Here is an 18,561-nt window from a genome sequence, read left to right on the forward strand (position 1 = left end):
GGGCTTCAGCTGTGACATGGCTACTGGCCTAATTTAGTGCTGGTGCGCCTTCATTGACAACGCCAGACACTAACGGACTACTGTGTGTCCTGCACTGAAGATGCAAAGACAAGTAAGACACGGTGTCCGCCATCAAGGAGCTAAAAGCCGAGAACAGTCCGTCAAAGAACTAAGGTGTGGCAGCCACTTAGCTCTCTGACTGGGCAGCTTACTTAACCTCTCTGTACTGAGTTTCCTCAACTATTGTATAAAACAAGGATAATAACAGCACTATCTCATAGGGCTGTTGTAAAGGTTAAATGCTTTACATCTGGAATCTGGCAGACCAGTGCCTGATATATAATAAACACCTAGTAAACCTTAGCTGTCTCTGCTGCTGCTGTTACCATGTTGCCCAGGAGGCTGAAGGAGCACAAAGAACATCTGAGTCAGACGGGAATGGATAGGAAAGGAAGAGATTTCAGAGGAGGTGATGCTTCGGCTGAGTTTTAAAGGAGGAGGAGGGTTAGTGGATAGGGAAGGGGGTAAGCTACTCCGGGCAGAGGCAGCAGCTCTAAGTGATGCACAGATGAGGCCACTGCACGTGCCTTCAGGAAGGCTCTGTGGGCCTGGAACATCTCTGGAAGCCCTTTTGACTTCCTCTAAGAGCATCTTACCTCCTCCGTCATCTGATTCATCCAGGCTCTTCTGTCTGAGGCGGTAACTGCCCCCCAAAAGAAGAAAAGTAGAAAATCAGTTTCAAACACAGAAAGAAACAACCCCAATTTTTATGGTATCCATTCTTTTTCCTAGATGCAAATGTCTCTGGATCTACTCTCCTCCATCCACTTGCTCAAATCTAGTTGGGCAACGGGGTCTGCCAACTGTGGTTGCCCCGGCTGCATATTGCACCATTCCTCAGGGTGGCGTCACACAGCCTGCGACATGAATGCTTCTCTTGCCTCTGAAGCTGTGACATTCGATGGCCCTGACTTTACCCTCCATCTTCACCTAGAAACTTAAACAATATATATGTCTTAGAAGGAGGCTAGGTTTAGAAAGCTGGCACTGCTTCTGCCCATTTACTTCAATAAAGTAGACCCATGGGTTGGTCCTCTGACACCTGGACATGTAATTCTAAAGACCACTGAGCAGGAGAGAGGGCGTGGCTCTCAGCCTGCAGCTGCAGCAGCAGTAGTCAGACCCCGGGTGCGGCAGGCATGTTGCCAGCCCAACACCACAGCCAGACGCACACTGCCTACTCTCTGGATGCTGTTCAACCAAGGCTGCCCTGTCAACTAAGTTCACCAGAGGATGTCACAGTATACTAGACACATACTCTTCTATTTCTTCCGAAATCCTCCTTCCTGACCTGAAAAAAAGAAAGAGAAAGTTTATGAGAACCCACTAGTCCAGGGGTCAGGAACCTATGGCTCGCGAGCCAGATGTGGCTCTTTTGATGGCTGCATCTGGCTCACAAATCTTTAATAAAAAAATAATAACGTTAAAAATATAAAACATTCTCATGTATTACAATCCATTTATTTCCTACCGCTCATGTTCATGGTTGTGGGTGGCTGGAGCCAATCACAGCTGTCCTCCGGGACAGCATCAAATTTTTATTAGATAATGTGTAAGGTATATGGGTCGTTGTGAGGTCAGGAAGTAAAATTCCCTCCTTTTAATCAAGTAGTCAGCTAGCTAATTGCAGAAATCCTTTTGACGAAGAAGATGGTTAAAAGAAAAAAAGATGAGGAGTATCGTACTTTTCAGCAGGAATGGACAAAGGAATTTGCCTTTGTGGAGAGAGCAGGTTCTACAGTGTGTCTAATATGCAATGATAAAATTGCATCAATGAAACAGTCAAATATAAAGCGGCACTTTGACACACGTCATACTACATTTGCATCGAAATATCTAGTGGGGGACAGCAGGAAGAAAGCATGTCAAGAGCTACTGTGCAGAGTGCAAGCTAGTCAGCAGCAACTCCGTGTTTGGACCCAACAAGGTGACTGGAATTTGGCTAGCTTTGCTGGTGCTTTAGCAATTGTGAGAAACGGAAAGCCATTCACAGATGGGGGAGTATGCCAAAACATTCATGCTTGATGTTGCCAATGAACTTTTTGATGACTTTTTGGATAAAGACAAGATAATCAAATGAATAAAAGACATGCCTCTGTTGGCAAGAACTGTTCACGATTGTACCATCATGATGGCAAATCAAATAGAGGCAACACAAGTGAAGGACATAAATGCAGCACCATTCTTTTCTCTCTCTTTGGATGAGTCAACAGACATAAGCCATTTATCCCAGTTCAGCGTGACTGCAAGGTATGTTGTCGGTGACACACTACGTGAGGAAAGTCTTGCTGTTTTGCCTATGAAAGAGACAACAAGAAGGGAGGATTTATTCAAGTCTTTCACTGAGTTCGCTAAAGAAAAAAAATCTACCGATGGATAAACTTATTTCGGTGTGTACTGATGGTGCTCCGTGCATGGTGGGGAAAAACAGAGGATTCATAGCGCTTCTTCGTGAACATGAAAAGAGACCCATCCTAAGTTTTCACTGCATCCTACATCAGGAGGCGCTTTGTGCTCAGATGTGTGGCGAGCAACTTGGTGAGGTGATGTCACTGGTCGTTCGGGTGGTCAACTTTATTGTTGCCCGAGCTTTAAATGATCGCCAGTTTAAAACACTGTTGGATAAAGTTGGGAATAATTATCCTGGTCTGCTTCTGCACAGCAATATGCATTGGTTGTCAAGAGGGAAGGTGCTCAGCCATTTTGCGGCTTGTCTGAGCGAAATCCGGACTTTTCTTGAAATGAAAAATGTTGAGCATCCTGAGTTAGCTAACACTGAGTGGCTCCTGAAGTTCTACTATGTCGTGGACATGACTGAACATCATCTGAACCAGCTCAATGTGAAAATGCAAGGCGTTGGAAATACAGTCTTATCCCTTCAACAAGCAATGTTTGCATTTGAAAACAAGCTGGAACTCTTCATCTCCGACACTGAAACAGGTCGTTTACTACACTTTGAAAAACTGGAAGAGTTTAAAGATGCATGCACAGCAAGTGACCCTGCTCAACATCTTCATCTCCAGAAGCTAGCAGGCTTCACACCTAATCTCCTGCAGTCATTCAAAGAGCACTTTGGAGAATTTCGTGAGCGCACTCATCTTTTTAAGTTCATCACCCATCCATATGAGTGTGCAGTGGACAGCGCCGACCTGAGTTACATCCTCGGTGTCTCTGTCAAGAGATTTTGAGCTACAAGCTGCTGACCTGAAGGCCTCAGACATGTGGATGAATAAATTCAAGTCACTGAATGAAGATTTAGAAAGACTTGCATGACAGCAAGCAGAGTTGGTGAGCTAACACAAGTGGGGAGAAATGAAAAAACTTCAACCCACGGACCAACTGATTGTCAAAACTTGGAACACGCTTCCCGTCACATACCACACACTGCAGCGTGTAAGTATTGCTGTACTGACAAGTTTGGCTCTACGTATGCATGTGAGCAGTCTTTCTCACATCTAAAGAACGTTAAGACCAACCTACGATCATGTTTAACGAATGGAAGTCTCAATGCCTGCATGAAGCTTAACCTCACCACGTATCAACCAGACTACAAAGCCATCAGCAAAACCATGCAGCACCAGAAGTTGCATTAATGGTAAGAAGTACTTTATTCATCATTGGTTAGCAACAGCATAACAACGTTATTAAAAAGAATTCAGAGACTTTTTGTACTTTAAAAGTGCTTGTCTTACATAAAATGCACACCTTTACTTGTATTTAGTGTTAAAGATATTATATGGCTCTCATGGAATTACATTTTAAAATATGTGGCATTCATGGCTCTCTCAGCCAAAAAGGTTCCCGACCCCTGACCTAGTCTCACGCACTGGCGTGGTACGCCGGAAGGGGTGGGGCAAATCAGCATATCCCCAGGCCTTATGTGTCTGGATTCCTCTTTACAGGTCAAGGCCCATAATCAGCGTGAGAATTATAGATACTGTAATACTTTCTTATAACCTTTTTTCAGCATGACTCCAAATTAAATTATTGAGTTTAAATACAGGTTCAGTGAGCTCAAAAGTCAAGTGAATACAGATGATACAGCACCCTCCTTTCTTTCAACAACTAATTGACCAGTTTATCGAAAACTTTTTAGGACTGAGACCTTGAGTCCCACGAACAGAACGGGATGAGCCACCATGCAGTTCAGGCTGCAGGTGCAGGGCCTGTCTTTCTGTGTCTTGCACATGAAGGACCAGAAGCCCTGTGAGTGATTCTGGGTGAGAAGTGCCCTTACGATAGATCAGGCGTCCCCAAACTATGGCCCACAGGCCGCATGCGGCCCCCTGAGGCCATTTATCTGGCCCCCGCCACACTTCCGGAAGGGGCACCTCTTTCACTGGTGGTCAGTGAGAGGAGCACTGTATGCGGCAGCCCTCCAACGGTCTGAGGGACAGTGAACTGGCCCCTGTGTAAAAAGTTTGGGGACCCCTGCGATAGATATTCCATAGGAACTGAACTATTCTGTGGGAACTGGGAGCCTGTTTGCACACAGACACCGTCACGGCACTGGTTCTCAGTCTGAGACATCAGAACCATCTGGGATACCTGAGAGATAAGCACATTGCTGGACCTGGCAGCAGCGATGTCTGGATCAGCTGATCTGGGGGGCGAGCAGCCCAGGAATATGCATTGTAAACAAATTTTCAGTAATTCAAATCCAAGCAGGATACTAGTGACACTCTAAGAAACACTGATCTTAGGTTTCCTGAATGAGATTGGCAAATGATGATTACTAAAGTGATGGGTAGGTGATGATTACTTTCTGCATGTCTGAACATTTCCACAATAACAGACGTTTTATTTTTTATGACTTCTTATGAGTTCAAACTCAATCACCAAGATGAACAGAGGCAAAGGATGGTGGCGATGTCTTAAAGGCCGAGGCAGGATGCATGAGAAGGACCTTGACCATGCTGGGCCCACATAGCCTCACCGGGGGGGCCACGCTGGAACCAAATTGCAAGCCCTTCAAAATGCAAGCAATTCCCACTAAGAGTATAATAATAAATTAAGCCCAAGTTTAAATAGACTACTTTCCATGAAACTTAGACCATTCCGACAGTATAGTGAAGGAAGAAAAGGAGGAAAGGAGGGAGGGAAATGTGGGAGGGAGGAAGGGAGGGAATTTTGGCTGAAGTCAGGGACAGAGAAAAGTAAGAGTAGCTCAAGTTGGAAGAACAGATGAATAACTCTGAGGGGACCCCCCAGGCTACAGGTTTTGACTCTTAAAGGGCCTCGTAAAGAGACTGAGCAACTAGGGGAAGGAGGGCGAGGGGGACAGAGGGCAGTAAGAGGCACCAGGTACTGCAGAGATGCCCGGGGCAGCACCACGTGGTGTTGGGGGATGACAGAGGTTTCCAGTGCTGTTCCAAGCCATGTAGAGCCCCTGTCTGTGTGGGAGGGAAGGCTCTGCTCCCCACTCACTACCTCCAATGGCCCTGGTGAAGCTGAAGTCCATAAACCCACTGCCCAAAATGACTCAGTGATTACGATGTCACCAACAGTAGAAGAGCTTCAGTGAAAACAGAGATGAGAGAAAAAAGGGAGCGAAGAGGCCAGGTAGCCTAGGCCAGCACCTTCGGTTGAACATAGGAGACACATCCATCTCTGATTACCCTTAGGAGTCAGGATGGAATTGGTCCTTCCTAAGCAATGTACCAGCAAAAGTAGCGGAGACTTTGTCTGAAGGAGACAATAATGATAACGCTAATCTTTGGGGGGAAGGTTGATTAATTGCCATTTATCCACTCAACATCCAAAAAGGGGATGAATTCCATATTTGGCTTAATTGCTGCTGAGCCCACATCCTGCTCTCTCTCACTCTAGGGGAGCCAAGCATTCTCCGGCATCTCATGTCACCTGAAGGGACAGAGCAAGATGACACGGAGCCCTCACGGCTGATCGGCCTGGATGCCCTCAGGTGGCGCTCTCTCTCTCTGTCCCTGTCCCTGTTTCTGTGTGTCAGCCAGGAGCTCAGGTTGTGTGAGTCTCTGCTCTGCGGGGGAGACGGCAAACGGCACAGAACACCCTGCCTTGGGTGAAGTTGGCACTTCCGGGCCTTATCGAGCTTGCAGGTAAGTTTGGTCTAGACCACACTGCTGTTTGTTTTTATTTTGTTCCGTTTTAACATGAATTTGTTGTCCAAATGGGGAGATTTTATACAAAATTCCAAACTTCTAAATTCTTCAAATACACAGCCTGGCAACCCTGGACTACATTCCCACAAGGGGAACAGGGAAGCTGAGCTGTGGCCGCCCAAACCTCTCCCCTCCCCCGCCCCAGAAAAGCCTGGGCGCCCCGCCTCCCCATCATGGGGTCCAGTGTTCCTCATCGTTCCTTCTGCAGCGCTGGTGTCCTCACAGAGTGACGCCCTTCTTGTAGCTATGCAGCTATCCTATCAACAGGAGGAGGCGAAAGGGAGACTAAGTGGGAAGCGTATTTTAGGAGAACTGGCCGAGAAAATATTTCTTTATAAAAGTATAAATGTGCAAATAACTTCTATATGTATCTCAGTAGTATAATTCAAGTGCTATTCTGAAATAAATCCACACTTCATGGATTTGCTTCACGTACCTGGTCCCCAAAGGGACCTCGGGTCACGTAATGACACGGAGCCCAGTGCTAGGACAGAATCCAGCTCAATGATTTCAAACTACAGGTCTTGGCCCATCATGAAAACAATTTAGTAAATCCCCACCAGCCTTCTCTTAAATAGCATAGAGTATAAAAGAAAGTATTAGTATCACATAATTTAAAAAAAATTTATATACATAAAAGAATGAAAATGCAAAAAAAAAAAAAAGAAAAAAGAAAGAAAGAAAGAAAGAAAGAAAACGCAGTTGGTTTGCCACAGTCCACCAGGGTAGACAGCCAGCAAACTTCCGGCTGAAGTCCTGCCTCGCACAGATCGTGTGGGGTGGAGGCCGAGGCAGAGAATTGTGGGTTCTGGGTCACCTCTTTCTTACAGGTAAACTTCTGAAGAAACTGTGTGACCCAGTCTAGCTCCAAGGCCAGTGACTGCAGAGCTGGTCAGCTCGGCCCTGGGCCTCTGGTCTCAGACTGCACCCTCGCCTGTGTGCCTCTTTCCCCAGAAGTGGCTGCTGGAGGGTTTGGGAACACGACAATGACAGTAATGTCGTGTGCCGTCGTACGCAGACGGACGCTTTCCGATACTCTTCAAGGACTCAGCTGAACGCAGGAAGAGGTGAAGCAGGTGTCGGCGGCACCACCGTGGACAGTGGGCGTTGCGCTGCGCGCTTCCCCCAAATCACAGAGCTAGTTAGTGATGAGGCCCACACAAGAATCCCGATCCCCCGACTTTCACTGCCCTGAGCCTTTTCAAAAGCAGATACCGCTGGTTTTCAGATGTCCTCAGTGTGCCTAGACATCTGGATTTACCGCGCAGACAGTCATTCCTGACTTCCCACTTTAGAAGGCGATGGATGGTGCAGTCCTTACCCAGTGGGGCACCAGAGACTTATACCCAAAAGGTTTTTCAGTGTCCACGTGCTGGGCCTCACCTCAGAGCCCCTGGGGTTGTACGTTCTAGAAATGGGACCCAGTCACTTATATGAGAATCACTGCCCAAAACCTTATTTAAGACAGTAGGCTGAACTCCCCAGTTGCTAAGCAGCAAAATGAGGATTCTGCCTTATCCTTCTGAATTGCCTGCTACCTTCTAACAAAAGCGTTCATGAACTCTGACTTGACCCGCATGCTGAGGACAGCAAGGAGAGGGCTTCACAGACTGAAGCCCCAAACTGAGTGATCCTGAGTTCGCTACCCCGAAGTTCAGACAAGATTCCCTGGTGTTCATAAAAGCTAGGCAGAAGTTCCCCACCCGAGCAGTCCAGGCAGTTCAGATCCAATTAGAGATGCTTGTTCAATATTCAAAATGTAAAACATAGAGGTTGCTGAACCAGCACTTTGAAAAGTTAATTAAATGCCAGGTTTCTTTTTAAGAGCTACTCCATCATTTGCTGATTGCTTTGGCCATTTTGCAGAATGAAGCTTTCACTCTGGACAATGAGAGTCAACGTTCTCCCTCACCTCCCACCCTGTGGAGACAGGGGACAGGAGTAAGGGCACTCTGGCTTCCTGCTTCCCAGCGAGGACGAGGACGCACTGGGCCTGCTCAGTGACTTGCCAGAGGGGAAACCAGAGCTGTCACCAAGGCCCTTCCCAACCACCAAACACACTCAGCCTCACACGAGGCTGCCAGCTCTCTACACAGAGGCTTCTCCGGTGGAAGACCTCAAGGTTAAGGGTGCGGTCTCATTTCTCCACCTTCATTTAAAGCCCAGCCTTTCAGCTCAACCCCCAACAAGACTCCTGGGTTTCAGACCCACGTCTCTATGATCCACACCCCCTGGCTGCACAAGTCACTCCCAGGCCTCAGGGGAAAGCCATCTCCTGGCCCCAGTCCCCACAAGCCTGTCACAGGAAGGATGATGGCTGATAATAACAGAGAGCATTTATTGCGCTTATTGGGTGCCAGGCATTGTCATTATGTTCTCCTATTTACCGTATTTTTCGTTGCTCCATAAGATGCACTTTTTCCCTCCAAACAAAAGTGTAAGCGAAAAATACAGTATTTTATTAAATATTTTAACACACCATTTGGTTCAGAATATTTTTTTTCTTATTTTCTTCCTTAAAACCCTAGGTGTGTGTCAACCTGGGAACGCTGAGGTCGCCGGTTCAAAACCCTGGGCTTGCCTGGCCAAGGCATATATGAGAGTTGATGCTTCCTGCTCCTCCCCCTTCTCTCTCTCTCTCTCTCTCTCTCTGTGTCTCTCTAAAAAACAAACAAAAAAAAACTGAATAAAGTTAAAAATAAAATATTAAAAAAAAACCCAAAACCCTAGGTGTGTCTTATGGTCAGGTACGTCTTATGGAGCAAAAAATATGGTATATGTTACTATTATATAACATATATCATATATTAGACATGATATTATAAATTATTTATCATATTACCTTACTACTCCATCTTACGGACAAGGAGACGGGCTCAGAGAGGTACCGGAACTTGCGTACGGTCACCCAGCTAGAAAGTGGTAGGGCCGGAAGACAAGCTATCTGGTGCCAAAGCCAGTTCTTAACCCCTACATGGGAGAAGGACATGCAGGCAGCGCTACACCACGGGAAACGTGCATTTCAGAGGTTCTGCTTCAAATCATCGGTATTTCCATGACGAGATATCCTTTCAACTTACAGCAGTACTTGTAGCTCTGTCGGGCTTGACAGTTTGGTAGTAATATTGGTTTAATTGGTCAGTGCGATTTATTGTGTATGTTTTATTTACAACATGACAGCTTGCGTTGTGGCAAGAAAAAGAGATTCCATGAGCTAAGTCACCTTTTCTCCCGTGTACTCTCCTTTTCCAGGTTGTTCTGCTCACATGCAGTCCTTTCTTTCTGCATTTAGAGACCACACCGGCATCCCTCAGGCATGGTGTGGTCAGCTGAGGACGAGCTCGATCGCACTGACACATCCGGGACTAGAGCAGCACAGGGCCGCTGCCCAATCCTGGACCCTCAGTTTCGTGCTGGGGCTCAGGGGTAGAGATGTGCTGTCACGTAAGAACCCCACCTGCGAGGTTACGTTCTCCATCCTCCCTGCCATATCAGACAGGCCTCAGCGGCTGCTTACATAGGTTACACGCTGAAGGGTGAAAGGCAGCCCTAATGTAGACATCATCTCAGTTAAAATGTTTCTCTGGAGTTTAATGGAATAGTGCAGAGATCTAAATGGAGATAAAGTGCCACGGCTCAGAGAACAGCCAGGATGCTATCTTTATGCAGCATGACAGTGCTCGGTGGTTAATTAGACACCGTTAACCTATTTTAGCAGGGGACATAACTGGGATAAATGGGGGGAAGTGTCCTTGAAGTCTCTTAATATCCACATCACATACTGGACCCCAGACTCGCCTCCCAGCTATAAGACAGAACAGGCTTTAAATAGACCAAAGTGCCAGGCATCCAGAGCCCTGACTGTCCCCGTGGATGACCCTCTCCTAGCCCCTCCCCCACAGGCCTCAGAAGGCGAGATGCTGTGAAGGGTCTGGACACATGGTTACTATTACAACTTGTTGCCTGTGAGAGAAAACCTAAGCCACAGTAAGGAGCTTACAGGGTTCCTGTTACAAAAAGAAAAAACTGTGTAGCCAGAGGCCAAATTCCTAAAGAAACACTGGCAAGGGGAAGAACAGGAATACCATACCAGCTAAACTTAGGCCAAAAGTACCATACATTTTAAAACCACCCCTCTCAAAGAAGTCAGAATGCCATTTTCTTACAAGGTTTTCTACCCTCATAATTTATAAATGTCCAATAAAAACCTCACAAGTGACCCCAAAGCGCACTAAGGTAAATTTAACTAAGGCCTAAGAAAGAGGAGGTACTCTTTCCTATACCTTGTAACATGTCACCAGCACACCCCAGACCAAGGCTCTGCTTTATCAATTGTGACTCACCGAATGGACCCGCACAGTGAAAACCGAAATCCGAGCAAAGGAAAATTTTGCCATCGTCATCTTGGCTATTGTGTCCATTCAGTATCAGGCAGTAGGCTGGCAAATTGCAGTCCTTCTGCTCTAAGATGTCCCCATACCTGTCACACTGATTAAAAGCCAGATATATCTCATGGACTGAAGTTTTCCTCAGCCAATAGATTTCTCCTGAATGAATGAAATATCTCCTGAAATCTAAAGTCTATTCTCTCTCTCCCCTAGGAACCTAGTTGGTTTTTTTAAGATTTTATTTATTAACAAAATATAGGGGTGACAGAAGATGATTTGACTTTGGGTCATGGGTATACAACATAATTGACTGTCCAAACAATGTGAAGATGTTTTCTCTAACTGTACGTACTCTGATTGACCAATGTCACCCTGTTAAATTTGTCTAAATAAAAAAAAAGTAAAAAAAAAAAGAGAGATTTATTTATTTATTTTATAGCAGGGTGGGGGTGGGGAGAGAGACGCGGAGAAGAGACGGAGGAGCAGGAAGCATCAACTCCCACATGTGCCTTGACCAGGCAAGCCCAGGGTTTCGAACCAGAGACCCCAGCGTTCCAGGTCAATGCTTTATCCACTGCGCCACCACAGGTCAGGCTAGATAGATACCTAGTCTTGGCATTCATGTGTTTAGTGCCCAGCATGTTTTAACTATTTGTATTTTCTCCCTTCCTATAAAGACAAGGAACAATTCCTTAGCACCTAAATTTTGGCACTTTAGGGTTTTAGGTCACATTAGATCATATTTGGCTATTGCTGGCAAGGTGTCAAATCAACAAGGTGTTTCATGAAGACCAATGTCCATGTCCTGTCTATAGACTGCCAAGCCCTATCAAGTTGAAGGTACAGTGAATTACAAGACAATTCCTGGGTGAAGTTTGCCCCCTGCTGGTCAGACTCAAAATAACACCTTTGTTCTGAACCTCTCAAGGAGCATTAATTATCAGGAGGAAAAACAGGTGAAATACATACATATACATATATATATATATATAAACAGTTTTAGTAACTTAAAATAGTTATAGGAACATAAATGTATGTATATTTCTGCTATCAAAAAACTTAAACAATGGAAGAGTTTAGAACTCTAGGTCTTAGAGATCAAGTGAACATTATTTTATTCAGAAACCTTATTGGGAGATATTGCTCAGTACAACCTGGCTGGTGAAAAGAAGGTTATAGAGCAGGGGTCCCCAAACTTTTTACACAGGGGGCCAGTTCACTGTCCCTCAGACCACTGGAGGGCCGGACTATAAAAAAAACTATGAACAAATCCCTATGCACACTGTACATATCTTATTTTAAAGTAAAAAAACAAAACGGGAACAAATACAATATTTAAAATAAAAAACAAGTAAATTTAAATCAAGAAACTGATCAGTATTTCAATGGGAACTATGGGCCTGCTTTTGGCTAATGAGATGGTCAATGTGCTCCTTTCATTGACCACCAATGAAAGAGGTGCCCCTTCCAGAAGTGCAGCGGGGGCCGAATAAATGGCCTCAGGGGGCCGCATGTGGCCCACAGGCCGTAGTTTGGGGACCCCTGTTATAGAGCCTGACCAGGTGGTGGTGCAGTGGATAGTGTCAGCCTGGGACACAGAGGACCCAGGTTCGAAACCCTGAGGTCGCTGGTTTGAGCACGGGCTCATCCGGCTTGAACATAGGCTCACCAGCTTTAGTGTGGGATCACTGGCTTGAGCCCAAAGGTCACTGGCTTAAAGCTCAAGGTCGCTGGCTTGAGCAAAGGGTCACTGGCTCGGCTGGAGTCCCCTGGTCAAGGCACATATGAAAAAGCAATCAATGAACCAAGGTACCACATAAAGAATTGATGTTTCTCATTTCTCTCCCTTCCTGTCTGTCCCTCTCCCCCCCAAAAAAACTAAAAAGGATTATAGAAATGACAGTAACACCTCCAGGAGATTCACACACCACAGTGACTGAGAGATTCCCACCACTCACCCTGTGCACCTTCCAGATGAGGAAATGGAGAGGGAGACCAGGAATTGTTAAAGGGACCTAACTAAAGCCCCAAAGCTAGCTGGACGTGGAGCTGGGACTGGAGACCAAGGTCCCCTCCTTGTCATCTGCTGCTGGTCCCATCATGCCCCAAACTTGACAGGACAAGTGAGGCGGATGCAAGCAAAATGTCATGGGAGCACTAAAAAGAAGGACGAGCCCGCCAATCAGGGCAGCCTGGGGGACTTCCGGGAGGACTCGACAGAGGAGAGCTGAGGAGGCTTGCAGTGGGCACACAAGCTGCGGGAAGGCTTTTCCGGCTGGGAACAGCCCGAGTAAAGGCAGGAAGCATGCAAGGGTCAGGTGTGTTCGGAAAACAGCAGGGGTCCTGGCGTGGCTGAGACAGACATGGTGGTGGCTGAAAGTGAGACTGCATCAGAGCTGGCGGGGAGAGCGGCCCGACTTGAACAAGATGTCATTACACCTTGGAATCCACTCCATAAATACACACCCAACACTGGTCAGGGGCCAGCAGGGAACCATGGGGCTAGAAATCAATTGTCATTGGGCTCCCTTTTTTCCCTTCAAGTTACTTAAGTCCACAATTTTTTTTTTTTTTTTTTTTTTTTTTTTTTTTTTTTTCTGAAGCTGGAAACGGGGAGAGACAGTCAGACAGACTCCCGCATGCGCCCGACCGGGATCCACCCGGCACGCCCACCAAGGGCTACGCTCTGCCCACCAGGGGGCGATAATCTGCCCATCCTGGGGGTCGCCATGTTGCGACCAGAGCCACTCTAGCGCCTGAGGCAGAGGCCACAGAGCCATCCCCAGCGCCCGGGCCATCTTTGCTCCAATGGAGCCTTGGCTGCGGGAGGGGAAGAGACAGACAGAGAGGAAGGCTCGGCGGAGGGGTGGAGAAGCAGATGGGCGCTTCTCCTGTGTGCCCTGGCCGGGAATCGAACCCGGGTCCTCCGCACGCTAGGCCGACGCTCTACCGCTGAGCCACCGGCCAGGGCTAAGTCCACAATTTAAAGAGAGGCTGCAATGAAGAACAGGCAGCTCAGCCCGGACCCCGCGGCACTGAGGCATCACGAAGGGAGAGTGTGAGAAGCTCTGCCCCTCACTGGGGGAGAGGATGGGGGAGAGGACAGGAAGGAAAGCAGCTGGGGGGACGTGCTCTGGACAGGGCTTCCCTAACATCGTCCTTTTCAAACGCTGCCTTCACTAATTCCTGCTATAGGGGTGGGCTCCCTGCGCCTACTTTCTATTCTCTTTGATTCCCTTATTTTACTTCCCAAAAGTCTGAGCCTGGGTTTATTCTTTCCTTGTTAAAAAGGTAGATTAGTGAGGTTAGGAAGGTGTAAAAGAAACCCCAGCTGCAGATGGAGACTTTCCCGCTGCCATGATGGGAGGGGCTACAAGCAGACAGAAGAGGGAGCAGCCTGCCTCTGCCAATCACTGGGAACCGTAGCTGTGAGGACAGACAGTGAACGACACAGGATGCACTGACTGGAAGTACCGGTCCACAAGTCAGGGGGCAAACTTTTATCAGTGTTTCTGGAAACCTCCACTCCAGTCCATTTGTAATTGCTGAACGGGCTGGGTCTTGACTTCTCCTGGAGATCTTCTGCTCTGTGGTGGAGAAACCTGTGAGGATTTCCTCCCAGTCGCTTCTCCATTGTTTTCTCTGCCCCTCTTTTCCATCCCAAAAAACAACGGTCACGCCAAAAGCCCATGAGTATGTGGAGACTCATACAAGTGAGGAGGTGCTCAGAGAGGCGGTGCCTCCTGCCGTTGGGGGACCCCTTCCTGGACGCCAGTGCGAGGCCATCGGCAGTGCAGGGCCATGTGGCAGCCTCCCGGAAGGCTCAGGACCCGCTCCGGTGAGCCCCTGTCCCTGGTCCAGATGAACCAGGGACACCCTGGCCCTTAGAAACATGTTTGCACACTGACCACTGTGGAAGCAGGAGAAACCAGCGCGGCGACCGGCAACCAGCTGTGGTGAGGGTAGCACAGGTCACAACCTAAAGTCACTGGCAGACTCACGAGGCCAGGAAACCTGGATTATGTGAGGAGGCTCAATTTCGTGTGCAAATTCACACTTATGTGTGCCCAAGCTGCTGCTTCTGCACTGAAACTGCTTCTAGTTACTCCTCAATAAAATACTAAAAAGAAAAGAAAAAGTAGGTATGATGTTCACAGACGCATTTTATTTTTGCAAGGCGGAATCCATCAAAGGGAGAACAAGGAGCTCATTTATGTCGGCAGAATTTTAACCAATGGCTGCCATCTCCAGTCATTCCCTCCTGGCTCTTAGCTGTTTGCGCTGCAGAGCAGCGAGTCCCCCTCAGCAGGGAGTGGGCTCAGGGGATGCAACTTTTTTCCTTGAAAATTTTTTTATTCAATAAGATTGCTTCATATGATCAACATCTCATTTCTGTGAGGGTCCCAGAGGATAGCAGTAAAGACAATTTTATTCTAACAGGCTCGCTATTGCACAAATAGCCTAGTCCATGGCCTTTTCATGAACTTGAGATAAATGCGTGCAGCTTTCAAGGTTTGAGGATGGGCATGGCTGCATGAGAGGCACATTCTATTACACTAATTAGCTGTCTGACCTTGGGCAGCGGGCAAGACGACATTTAAAGGCTTTTCTAAGCTAAGATTCTATAACTGAGTCACTTACTCGCCCACCACCAGGCCTCATTTTCTCCATCTCCAAACTAAAGGGGCCACACTTCATGACTTCTCAGGCCCTTCCCCAGCTGAGAATGACATGGACCCTGCCTCTCAGGATCCTGGTTCCACCCCCCCCCTCTGTTCCTCATAAATACTATTCTCAACCCTGAAAACCCCCAAGCAACCCCTTCTCCACAATGGTTTATCCAGTCCTAAAACTTCAATCAACACATTGTCAAGTGCTGGTTTAGAGATCCCAAGGTCAACATGGTGGGGAACAACAAACAAACAAAAGAAAGGAGAAGAGGAAAGAAAGAAAGGAAGAAGGAAGGGAAGGAAAGGGAAGGGACCCTCTTCCTTTCAGTCAATCATTTCTAAGGACAAAGTTAACACAAGCTCTCTTCCCAAGAATTTCAGACATTTTCCTCCTTGTTGTCAAAACCTGCCACGACTTCCCTCATTGCATAGAGAAACTGTATTTCCCCTTTATAGTCCTTTCCTGAATAGTTAACCCACTCCTAACATTCCCACTTGTTTGCTGCCTGCTATGACTCCCTTCTATTTCCTTTCCGAGGAGCTGGAAGAAGGATGTCTGTCTGGACCTACTGAACCCTCTAACAGGTACCTCCAGAAACAGCCCTGTCCTGGTCCGGGAGGGCTCAGTCCCCGCAGCTCAGTGCCCCGGGACCCAGCCAGCCTGCTGGGAGTGGGTGCTGAGGCTGGCTTACGGCTCACAGCAGAGCCCCAAGTATGAGCTCTGCAGTCAAATCAGAGTGTTTATCAGCTGTATGCTCTTGGGCAAGTACCTTAAATTCTGCAAAACTGGTGATAATACCACATTGTGGTTACGGGGATACAGTAACAATCAAATAAGTTAATTAATGCAAAGCAATTAGCATAGTACTTGGTACACGGGAAGTGCTCTGCGAACAGTAGCTGCTCCTTCTACTGTCTTTATTATTATTATCACTCCAGGCTCTATCGCCTACATTGCTAATCCTTGCTTGCGATGCTTTTTCTTCCGTGGTCTTGTCACTGAACCCCAGCCCAGAGATGGGTGCTGGCTCGCTGTGCCCAGCTGAGTCACTTCAGGCTTTTTGCTTCTAGACCCATCGTTCCCCCATCTCACCACATTCCCGCTGGCCCTTGCTGACCGTGCCTGGACCCCGGAGCAGACACGCCCAGCAGCCTGCCCTGGAGATGAACAAGCCTGTCCCACCTGGCCTGCTGCCTCCCACTGCCCGTGAGGAACGTCCTGCCCAGCCCGCTGAGCCTCTCCAGCAGCTGTCCCGGCTTTCCACAACAAGATCAAGTTAGCTTCTGGGGCTCCCCTCCAGGTTTCCCAGCGAACCCCCATCTCACCTTCTCCTTCTCTGCTTTGCTTTTCTGTTCCTTGGTTCCCTTCCTTCATTAGGCCACTCCTGTTTATCCCTGTCTAAAAACTAACTTTTTTTCTGGCTTTTGAATCCTTTCCAAAGGATTTCCCACTTCCGGGAAGCCTTCAGAATTGGGTGAAGTTGTTTCTATGCTACTTAGCGCGACCCGTCTCCATCACACGTAGTCTTTAGAGCAAGCAGGACAGGCTCATCCAGCGATTTCTGTATCTCAACTTGCAGGGGCCAGACCACAGAAACAACTTGGTGCCTCCCTGAAAATCATCTCCCCTTCCTCTTTTTTTTTTTTTTTGTATTTTTCTGAAGCTGGAAACGGGGAGGCAGTCAGACAGACTCCCGCATGCGCCTGACTGGGATCCACCTGGCATGCCCATCAGGGGGCGATACTCCGCCCATCCGGGGCGTCGCTCTGTCACGACCAGAGCCACTCTAGCACCTGGGGCAGAGGCCAAGGAGCCATCCCCAGCGCCCGGGCCATCTTTGCTCCAATGGAGCCTCGGCTGTGGGAGGGGAAGAGAAAGACAGAGAGGAAGGAGAAGGGGAGGGGTGAAGAAGCAGATGGTCGCTTCTCCTGTGTGCCCTGGCCGGGAATCGAACCCAGGACTTCCGCACACCAGGCCGACGCTCTACCACTGAGCCAACCGGCCAGGGCCTCCCCTTCCTCTTTATCCAAACTCCAAAATTGTGTGGGGTAGCAGTGAGCCCACCTAAGGATACTCAATTCCCTGGCCTCTTCACACTGAGGGTGGGCACCTACCACGTTTATGAACAATGAGAAAGACGGAGCAGTCCCTGCAGAGCAGGGCCCGCTCCATCCACAAAGACAGATTCTTGCTAAGGCTCTATCTTCACCTCCACGTCACTCCCCCGTCTTTCTGTCTGGAAAACAGCGGTGAGGCCTGGAGGTGTGGCAGCCATCATACGACCATGAGGCATGAACATGACGACAAAGGCCCCACGCTAAGGGTGGTGGGCAGGAGGATGGACGAAGTTCCACTCTTCCTGTCGTCACGAGCTGCCACACCAGCCCGGGACTCTGGAACCCTGGGCCTCCTCTGAGACAGACTCCCCTGCTTAAGCCTCCATGGATGGGGTTCTCTGTCGCTTGGAGATGAATGCAATCTCAACTAATACAGCACATCCAGTGCAAATGAGGAGTCATTCTAGCTGAGAAGGAACACATATGCTATGAAGAAAACTAATCTCATATAGTCATAACTAGTTAACCTTAATACATGGTCTCATAAGAGAAAGCAGCGATCTGAAATGATACCAGAGGAGTGCAATTCTCAGGATACAAATGAGCAACATCACCAAAATCAGCAGGAATGACAGGTGTCAAACTCCGGGAGAAAAGATGAGCAGGCCGCTCCACAGCTCTGTCCAATCTAGAAGAGGACACCCATCTACAAACAAGGATGAGATACTCCTTAGGAAGAGGACACTGCACTCGGAGAAATGGACGCCATTTTACATCTGCAAATACAGATTGTAATTACACCACATTAAAAAGGTGTTCAGATGAAATGTGACAATGTGTCCCTTGCACCTTGGTCATACTCTTATCAACACTCCAGTGGCTCCCTGATCCCTAAATAATGAAGTGCGTGTTTACGGCTCAAGGCCCTGCACATGGGCCCCTTGCTTGTCTATCACCTTCACTTTCAGGTCATACTGGGCTACGGTCACCCACCCGCTCATTCTGAACACACTGGCACATGCATGTCCCCATGCACACCGCCCCTGTGCCTGAAGACCTGTCCTTGTCTCAGTGTTTGTCAACTGGTTCAAGGCAATGATTCGAGACGAAATTAACTTGTTCCAATCAGCCATCCAGAAAGCATATTTCAAAAGTTCAAACATACTGGTACTTTCTGAGTTGTAGAGGGCCTTTGAGACCATTTAATTTTAACAATGAAGAGACAGAGCCAAAGGGTGCAGAGCT

General features: G+C 47.8%; 1 protein-coding gene across 1 annotated transcript in view; it reads right to left on the minus strand.

Annotated features, from left to right (window-relative positions):
- Nucleotides 1–18,561, minus strand: part of IFT43 (intraflagellar transport 43) — a 92,725-nt gene that overhangs the window by 25,556 nt on the left and 48,608 nt on the right. The window contains exons 4-5 of the mRNA XM_066343444.1: nt 1,319–1,351; nt 657–703 (exon numbers count right to left, since the gene is read on the minus strand). Of these exons, the coding sequence (XP_066199541.1) occupies nt 657–703; nt 1,319–1,351 (80 nt within the window). The remainder of the gene's footprint in view (nt 1–656; nt 704–1,318; nt 1,352–18,561) is intronic.

The sequence above is a fragment of the Saccopteryx leptura genome, chromosome 6 (assembly GCF_036850995.1).
Source record: "Saccopteryx leptura isolate mSacLep1 chromosome 6, mSacLep1_pri_phased_curated, whole genome shotgun sequence".
NCBI lineage: Eukaryota > Metazoa > Chordata > Mammalia > Chiroptera > Emballonuridae > Saccopteryx > Saccopteryx leptura.